The sequence below is a fragment of the Octopus sinensis genome, linkage group LG3 (assembly GCF_006345805.1).
Source record: "Octopus sinensis linkage group LG3, ASM634580v1, whole genome shotgun sequence".
In the NCBI taxonomy this organism is placed as follows: domain Eukaryota; kingdom Metazoa; phylum Mollusca; class Cephalopoda; order Octopoda; family Octopodidae; genus Octopus; species Octopus sinensis.
In genome coordinates this window covers 139,055,854-139,065,569 of record NC_042999.1, presented here as the reverse complement: position 1 = coordinate 139,065,569, position 9,716 = coordinate 139,055,854, and the positions used below count along the sequence as shown (strand labels likewise).

The 9,716-nt window shown below is 36.9% G+C and overlaps 1 protein-coding gene across 1 annotated transcript in view; it reads left to right on the top strand.

The window, feature by feature from the left end:
• The first annotated feature begins 750 nt into the window (after positions 1–750).
• Positions 751–9,716, top strand: part of LOC115209822 (galectin-4-like) — a 69,881-nt gene continuing 60,915 nt past the window's right edge. Inside the window, 1 exon segment of the mRNA XM_036501381.1 lies at positions 751–892. Within this exon segment, the coding sequence (XP_036357274.1) occupies positions 886–892 (7 nt within the window). The 5' untranslated portion in view covers positions 751–885.

The window sequence follows — 9,716 nt, the reverse complement described above, 5'->3', positions numbered from 1 at the left end:
TGTGTCCATGTAGGGGCTCCCACAGGAGCACTGAGTGCAATATCAACTCTGAATGATGGTGAGCATGTCCAGCTAACCTCAGTCTACTCTGTGTTATTTTCGAGCTAACTTTTGCGGGGATCTCGTACAGCTCCGAGTTCTCACATCTTTGGCGCATACTGATTAATGTTCGGAGCCATCCTCGGCATTTACGTGTAGCACCCATCCACCGTCTGAGTGAGTTTCTTGGGTAAATACCGTTTCTTGATCAGTGTCAAAGTCTCAGACCCCTACAACAGCACAGACTCCACTGCAGCAACGAATAGATGGATCTTCAAGTTTTTACGAAGGTCCGACTTCCGTAAATATAACACACACACACACATATGCACACACACACACATGCACACACACGCACACATGCACACACACGCAGACACACGCATACATACTCGTGTGTGTGTGTGTATGTGTGTGTGAAAACTTTAAAAATGGGGCGTGTATAAATAAGCGAGTTCATTATAGATATATGCATATATGTGAAAGACAGTGGGTGTGTGAAAGATAGGCTTAAAATGAATTGTCATACAGATAGATGGATAGAGAGGCGTGTAAGATATTAGACAGAGTGGAAGGACTGAGTGTGAGAAGAGACGCTAATAAAAGAGAAGGACGGAGTGAAATAATGGAAAAGTAGAGTTTACGCAAGGAGAAGCTGAAAATGAGGGAAGGTGTGAGGGAATGGTGAAGAAAGTAAGAGAGAGAGAGAGACACACATACAAACACACAGTGACAGAGAGAGGGGTAAGGAAAGAGAACAGCAAAGAAAGAGACAATACGAGGAGAGGAAATCTAAAAGTGAGAGAGACCGAGTAAGAGCAAAAGAGGAATTGAGGAAGAAACAAGATGCCCGGTGAGTTTTTAACCTTGTGATTCTAAAGTGGTGGGAGTGACTGCGAGAAATAGTTTCGAATTTAGCTGTACCGACCCTGTTTTATCTTGTGATTACGTCCTCCTTATATCAAAGGTTGGGCGGCTTACACGCTGCTATAATTGTAATATGTGTATGCCTCTCTCTTTCCCTTTCTATGTCTAAATATGCATATCCACGTCGATATATAAAGCAGTAGTCTGGCGTCGATTCGTTGCCAGAATATAGTTGACCTCTCCTAGTAAAAGATAGACGTAGGTAAGTAGAAACTACTGTTACCACATACATCGCTACCAGCAGCTGTAACATAGCCACAATGTCTATCAACATACGGAACTTTCGAAATATATTTGTATTCTCGACTGTTTCGACTGCTTTTAGAAAAGGCATGAATGTCACAGCTTCATTATTTGCTTTCTTACTATTTATTAAACAAAAATCGACAACAGATCTCTTGTAGATTATAATAACGTTCGGAATGACAATTCTATGAATTTCTCGCAACTTTATTCTCAGAATAACGAAATATCGTATTCTCTTCTTTAAGTTATTACACAAGTAACGAGAATTGGCTAGAACCGGGTATCGAAGCCGGTGTTTTCGGTTCGTCGATGTTCCTCCTTTCCATTCTCTTCGCAAGGTGCACTTTCATACTTACAATTTGTTCTCGTTTTATGTTCTTTTTTTTTTTTTACTTAGCGCAAGTGCTTTGATTTTTATTAACTTTTCCATTTTTTTTGCTAAAGTCAGGGTCTTCGGATTTTCTTTATTTTTTTTTTATTTTTTTTTTTTTTTTTTTTTGCTATATTTCTGACTATAACACACATAAATTCTTCCAGTCAGACCCTCGTAGAATAATTAAAAGAAAAATTTAAATTGTCAATTGTCAAACCTTTCTATCAGCTAAAAATAAAACACTACTACCTATTTATACTAGCTGCAAGAATTTGATCCATAACCAGCATTTTCAGGGGTCCCGTATAAACTACTGGGGTAAGCGATATCCAAAACGTTTAAACGAATTACAATAATCAAATTAGATAACAACAACAAATGGACAGGCTTCATTTTTCTCGGGGGCTAATTAATAAATACACTTGCTATCCTGTTTGATGCATTAAATTCGTCGTAGAATAATTACGTGTATTTATTTTTCTCACAAGGTCGGTTGAACGTATGAGATTTCTATTAAAAGTCTAATATAACTACAGTACTAACCACCCTTTCTCACTCTATTAAACCCCACTGCTCTGGGTTAATCTAATCCGATGTTAACTTTTTAGAGGAAGGACTGTGCCAAAGAAAAACTACCTTTATTTGTAACAACTATCCTGCTACCGGTATCACATACTCACTTTAACGAAACACCTTCATTAATAACTATTTAAGAAACTGCATTGATATTGCTTTTTTTTTTTTTTTCGCAACATCATTCTGTTTTTTCACTTCAGCAACTCAGTATAAATTTTCATGTGTTCGGTCCATTAGTTCTATGTATTATAATCGAAGAGTTTCCATCCATGACCATTCCAACATGCTTTCATGCATTGTGCATCTAAAACTACGTTATCTAATTTTTTGTTATTTTTTTTTTCTTTCTGCCTGTTAGTTGATATGGTGTGATTGGGGGAGAGGAGATTTGGTTACTATTTCTAGCGCATCGAGTGACTATGTAGGCAGGAGTGAAGAACCCCTCGCTCATACTCAGATTTAAACATCTGCTTACCAAATATCTAAAACTCCCATTTGAGAAAAAAAAATTTCGATTGAAGCCTAAAAATTAAAACAGTAATTTAATATATTTGCATATCTAATTTGTAAAATGATATTCATTATTTTTATTAGTACAGACGAGCTCTTGCAATTTTATCAGTACAGACGGGCTCTTGTGCACTTGCAATTTGCATTGGCACTAAAAAGTTTACCCATCACTGATGTAGGGGCATTCTCACCGGTTCATACTGCTGCTGCTGTAAATACCGAGTTGAAGCGAACTTTCAGCATCTCTTAAATTTGTGTCCTGACTCCAGAAAAATACATAATACACATCAAAAATAGCCCACCCGCCAAAAAGAAAAATGACACCCGAAAGGATCAACGCTGGCCTCTTTCTTAGCTACGCTGGTACTCTAAGATTCTCTTCTCATCTGCATTCCACATTCAATAAACATACGTTAATTCAAGGATCTGATTGCAACCGTAAAAGTTACTGCGTGTTTCCAGTAGGGCACATATTTAAGGAATATAAAAGTAGGCACATATTTAAGGAATATAAAAAGGGCACATATTTATAGAATGTAAAAAGAATTACGGTTGCATTATAACAATCGATGTTTGACTCTATATCTAATCACTAAATCTTTTCAATTTTACTTATAACCCTAAAATGCCTTTCATATGTACAATCCCTTATAAATCTAAATTCTTATTCTTCTGTTATAAATCAATTCTAAACCCTAAAATATCTTTCATATGTACAGTCACTTATAAATCTAAATTCTTATTTCTCTGTTATAAATCAATCTCTTATAGTTATTTATAACTTTATGCAAATTATGAGATCACAGGTGGCTGTATTGCGGTTAACAAACTGCGCTGTCGGTATTTTTTGTACTGAGACTGGTAGTTTTCGACGTTGTCCACCTAACTGAAAATAAATACTACCGATTATTATTTTGTTCGGCACGACGTTCGATGTCTTTGATGGGTGGAATCGAACTTATCCGATATGCTAGATGCCACTATCCATATCAAGAAGTCAAGATTATCACCCATTGATGGATATTTCTGCTCGTGACCGGACGGATTTACTAAGGCAAGAATATTGTTTTAAAATTAAGATTTTTCAGTACATTCTAGAACAGATGTACAAAATTGGTTCGCGGCATAAGTTCTAACTTTTTTTTAAGTATTAAACTGTCTACGATAGTGTGATCCTTAAAATTTATCAAAACTTGGTCCCAAAAGGCTGCACTTGTTAAAAAAAATGGAAAGCGCTGAATAATGACACTTGGTGTCGTTATTCACACATTTCTCATCCACTCCGAAGAATTCTTTCTTATTTCGTAATGCTAATGAATTTGTGTTGCAGTTATGTTCAGTGAAAATAAGACCTTTTATTTATTTATTTATTTATTTATTTATTTATTAACTTTTTCGTGTTTAACGAAACCTAAAATGCCAAATCGACAGAAAATATTTTGCGCTGCAGATTTCACCGCACTGTTTGTGCAAATACGTGTCGTCTGTACATTAATTACTTCGAGGTGGTGCAGTGGATGATCATCTGACTAAAGTACATTACAAAATTTTGGCTGCGTACTAGTTTTTTTTTTTTTTTTTTTTAACGTTCTAACTTCAAATCCCTCCGTAACCGGCTTTGAACATTTAATTGCATTGTCGGCATGTAGAGCCTCCGAGAAAAATTTTGCAAGGAGGAAACCAGGCAACTTTCCAATTTAGGAGTTGGTGGGGATTCCTCCATAAATTCAAGTAAGCTATGTGTGAGTTTGGGGGTTTTCATTTTTTTTTTCTTCAGGAAGTAGACCTGTCAAATTTTCAAGGGACTTTCTTTGGCTACCCGGACCCTGGACTAATTGAACTTTTATAAACTTTGACAGCATATGCAATATAGCAGTCATATGTTGGTGTCGCTTTCATTAATGTTATAGTACCACTGGGAATGGGAGACCTTTAACCTAATACTCTTTGATTTGTTTCAGTCATTTGTCTGCGGCCATGCTGGACCACAGCTTTTAGTCGAACAAATCGACCCCAGAACTTATTCTTTGTGAGCCTAGTACTTATTCTATCGGTCTCTTTTGCCGAACCGCTAAGTTACGGGTAAACACACCAGCATCTGTTGTCAAGCGATGGTTGGGGAACAAACACAGACGCACACACATACACACACAGTTTCCATCTACCTAATCCACTCACAAGGCTTTGGTCGGCCCGATGCTATAGCAGAAGGCACTTGCCCAAGGTGCCATGCAGTGGGACTGAACCCGGAACCATGTGTGTGGTTTGTAAGCAAGCTACTCGAGTTTTTTGTTTTGTTTTGTTTTTTTAGCCCCAAGTCGAGCATAACGAAATACTCACCCGTAATGCTTCGTCTTTTTTTTTTAAGCTGTTTATTTAGAAGCACATTATCCAATGTACCTTTCTCTTTTTAAAGACAGTATTGTGATGATATGAGGGAGAGTTGACTGTTATTTCTACTGGTTTTGAGTGAGTGAGCAGAGGCTTCCTCGTCAGTATTAGTCGCAGTGGACAAGGGAGTAGACATTTAATGGGAGTCCCTATAGTTACACATTCGGAGGAAGCCATAGTAATAAACCGATCTTTTATATAAACAATATAATAGTTCCCCTAAAAGACGTCGAAGTTTAGTCTGTAACGATGTGAGTTCCCAAATTAGTTTGTAATTTTGTGAAGTTGATTTGTAATTGTGTGTCAGTGTAAATTGCTGGAAAACGTTAGTGATTGTTAACTATACTGATTTAAGTATCAGTTACTACAACGCACCCTTATATCCTTTTATATTCCTTAAATATGAGTTCCAGTGACCTTGGAAACTCGCAGTAGCTTGAAAGTGTGACTGAAGCCAGGTCGAATTATCACAGGTTTAACGTTAGCACAGCTAAAGGTGGTGGGATGGGAGAGCGATCTGGCTACGCGGGGAGGATCGCTACTTTGGGGAGTGGCACTTTTGCTGTATATATTGTATTTTACGAATGGGAGTGCAGGGCAGGGCAGTGGATTGGCAGAACGGTTAAAGCGTCGGGCGGATTGTCTTATGGTATTTGTTGTAGTTTTGTATTTAAATTCTGCCAAGGTTTACCTATCAGTTATTAGGGTCTACTCCTTCCTTTCTAATTTCTGGTCTTATACAAAGGAAGAAAATTAAGGACGTCAGACTGGCAGGTGAAATCTTTAGGGTTACGGCTCTTTATGCTGCGATTTCGATTCTCACCGAGGTCAGTTTTTATTTTCATCTTTAAGGGATGGATGCAATAAAGTTCCTGTCAAGTAGTGGGTTCGATTTAATGGTCTAACCCACCTCCCAAAATGTCTAGCCCTGTACCTAATTTATGAATAATTTTTTGGAGTGAAGGAGAAAAAATTTTTAAATTGTACTGGGCAGTACGCGAATATTTTTTTCCCACGAGAGTTTCTGACCCCAGTAATGAACTCATTTGCATACAACCAATCAAAGCTCACTTTGACCTTATTGTCAAGTTAACAAACACACTCTACCAAGTAAACTCAAGACGAAGAACGGTGTTGTAAGTCGACCAATCGCCAAGTTATGCCCGATTTTAGAAGGAGACAAGTAATTAGATAGATTTGCATCTATACCTATTATCGGATTTTGTTAGGTCCCCATATGGTAAAGATGTGGATGGGAAAAATGTGGGTAGAGGGTGATGTTTTAAAAAGTAAACAACAACACCAATAACTACGCAGAAGCAGCCATGGTTGAAACAAGAACAAGAAGCATTATTAAAAGAGAAAAAAAGCATGGTCATTCCTTACCCAAGTGACCTTATCGTATTGCCCATCACTTGTTATGCGCTCATAAATTAGTTTTATAGTTGAGCTCTGATTGGCTGTATGGAAATGTCTTCATAACTGGGGTCCGAAACTCTCGTGGAAAAAAAATTTCGCGGGCGGCACAAGCTCTGGCTACGTCGCTATTCCAGAGACAGAAAGTCCAACATAGAAGGCGTTAAATGAATATGTAAAATAGAAAGTTGGTGATAGTGCAAAATGAATGAGAAAGAAGTGGTAACTTATTTGAGCTAGAAAGTACGTCCAGTAAGTTCTTTAGTGTTAGGTTAACTTCGACCCAGCAAACTTATAATCAAAGGCATTCCAACTATAACTATCTTGGGCTTTTAGCGATATCTAAGACTAATCTAATATGTCATTCTCCTATTTTTTTAAGGATGTAAGTTTTGAGAAAGATTTTATGATTATTTAAAGTAGGTCAAGAGACCGTGTTGTAGGAGTGGTGACATAGTCACGTACCGTTTCAAAGGAAGCACGAGTCAGTGTTAAAGGAACAGAGATGTTTTTTACGATAGATACTGTATAAATAGTTTCGCGATTGTAGGTGTATTGTGCAGTTGTGAATGGGGTGAACATCATCATAAATGTGTAATCGTGGACGCTGGCATAACTAAGCAATCAAGAAATCTCGTGTTCTATCTCGTGGCGCATGATATTCGGCAAGAGCCTTTTACCACAGACCCGGGTTGATTCAACTGTTGTTTTAAATTGGATAGACGAACTAGGTTGTGCTAATACAAAAAAAAAAAACAGATTTATCATTCGGATTCTGTCTGAGGAATATGTCGTGAGTACAAATGTAATTGGAATACTCAACCATTCAATGCGTATGGAGTTCAATTGATCGACCATTTGAAATACTCATCGCTGAAATCGAAGAAGGTTCTTTTACTTGAGCTGTATGATCATTAATCCTTTGTTCATCAGTATAATATAAATTTCTTGTATAACTACAAGACCTGAAGCGAGAAAGGCATAGAAGATAGAGGAAAAGATTGGGGAAAGAGCTAAAAGAAGAAATGGGAATTAGAAATACAGGAGGATCTGGAACAACGAAAAACATTAACTCAGAAGAAAAAGAATGAAATTAATGCGAATAACTGAGTTAAACGATGTCGTATGACGAACGACGAAGCTAAAGCTAATAGGGAGTGGGAAATGAGAACTGTTAATCAAATGAGAAAGCAAAATATGAATGGTGATGATAGGCAAGAATATTATTTCAAACAAGAATGAAGAAACAGGCAAGAAGCGAAAACCAGACCAAAGAGAATATTCAAGATTTCCTAGAAATTAAAGGATTATGAAGGAAATGACAGAATATTACTACTGAGTGGGGGAAATGTTAATTGCTGACACTATGCCATAAAATGGGCCGTTGAATTTCTACGGGCACTTCCGTTTATTATTTTACTTGTCAGGGCGTGTATTCGAGTATTACGTTTTCAACAACTTTATAGAATGAAATCAAAGATATAATGGACATTTTTAGCATAATGAAGCAAGTTCAAGCACTATGCTTTCAATCGTTTTAACTATGGAACGAAATGAAAGTAGTAAGCATAACGAAACAATGTTATAAAGATCAATAAATTTATACGTCGAAACAGAACAAAGAGCATTTATAAAACGTGGAATTTCTGCTTATCATCATCACAAGGAGAGTGGTGAATTGGCAGAAATAGTGTCTGACTGGATTGGCAGAATGGTTAGGGTGTTGGAAAAAAATCCTTCTCCATATTTGATTTCACTTTTTACGTTCTCCTTTCGGAGCTAATAAAATACTAATCCAGATATTGGAGTTGACGTGATCGACTAACTCCCACAACCTTGAAATTATTGTTCTTGTATCTACTATTAGGAAACATTAAACTTTGCAGTATTTAGTTTCGTCCTTTTATCATACATTCCGAGTTCGACTCCTGCCAAAGTTGATATTTCATCCTCCTTCGGTACTAACATAATATCTATCAACCACTCGTGGGTGTGGGTGGATTAATATAATCGTCAGTATCTCTCCTCCCTCACCAAAAGTGTATGGCTTTGTGCCTATATAAGAACTCGAACAAAATGCCTTGCTGTATGTCTTCCGACTCTTCGGTCTAAATTTCCCTTTCATCCCTATGAAGTCGATAAATTAAAGTATCAGGTCACCCACAAGTTCTGCCCGAATTTTGAATAAAGAAAACAAGTGGTCAAATGTTATATTTAATTGAAATTTAATCATCAATGTACTTTCCCTGATTATCTATGACTTCCTTCCATCTATTTACAAGCTTTTTAATCCCATCAATGTAAAACTCTTTTGATTTCAAAGCGAAGAACTCTGAAATGTTAGTTTCGACCTCCTTCTGGCTTGCGAAAGTTATGTCCTCCAGATGATTCTATAAACTACGAAACAAATGGAAGTCTGAAGGAGCAAGATCAGGAGAATAAGGTGAATGAGGAATTTTTTCCCAACCAAGCTCTTCGATTTTCTGTGATGTGATATTTGCAGTGTGGGTTTGCGCATTGTCCTGATGAAACATCACTCCTTTTCGATTCACTAAAGTGGGTCTTTAACGCTTTAATTGCCGACAGTATACTTGATCATTGATTGTTGCATTAGGTGATAACAATTCAAAGTGAATTACTCCTTTGCAATCCCACCAGATAGAGAGAAGAACCTTTTTCCCCATGAAGTTCCCTTTTCAGTTGTGGTTGAGCTTTTCCCCTTTTACCAAGTCACTGTTTACGACGTTTAACATTTCGATAGAAGATTCATTTTTCGTCACCAGTCACAAGTCTATCGAAAAAGGGTGAAATGAGTTCGTGAGAATGGAGAGAATAGCAGATGTCAACAAAGGATTTGCGGTTGCCTTCGGGCAATTTATGATGCACCCATTTTCCAAGATTAGGAACCTTCATCTTCAAGGCTGAAATCTCCACTTCTGAATTTTGCAAACCATCTTCTGCGTGTTCTTTCATTCAAGCATTCTTTCCCATAAACTGGGTGTATGTTTCGAGTGGCTTCGGCTGCAGAGTTTCCTTTTTTGTACTCATAAAGCATTATGTACCTTAAATGCTCTTTGGATACTTCCATGTTAGAAAGGATTTCAATCAAAGAAATTTTAATTCTATTATTCTGTAAAATAATATTTAGTTAGTTTAAATGTACACAAATGCATAAAATTAATTTTTAATTCCATTAGACATTCTAAAATACTATTAAATTTCATTCAATTATAAAAAA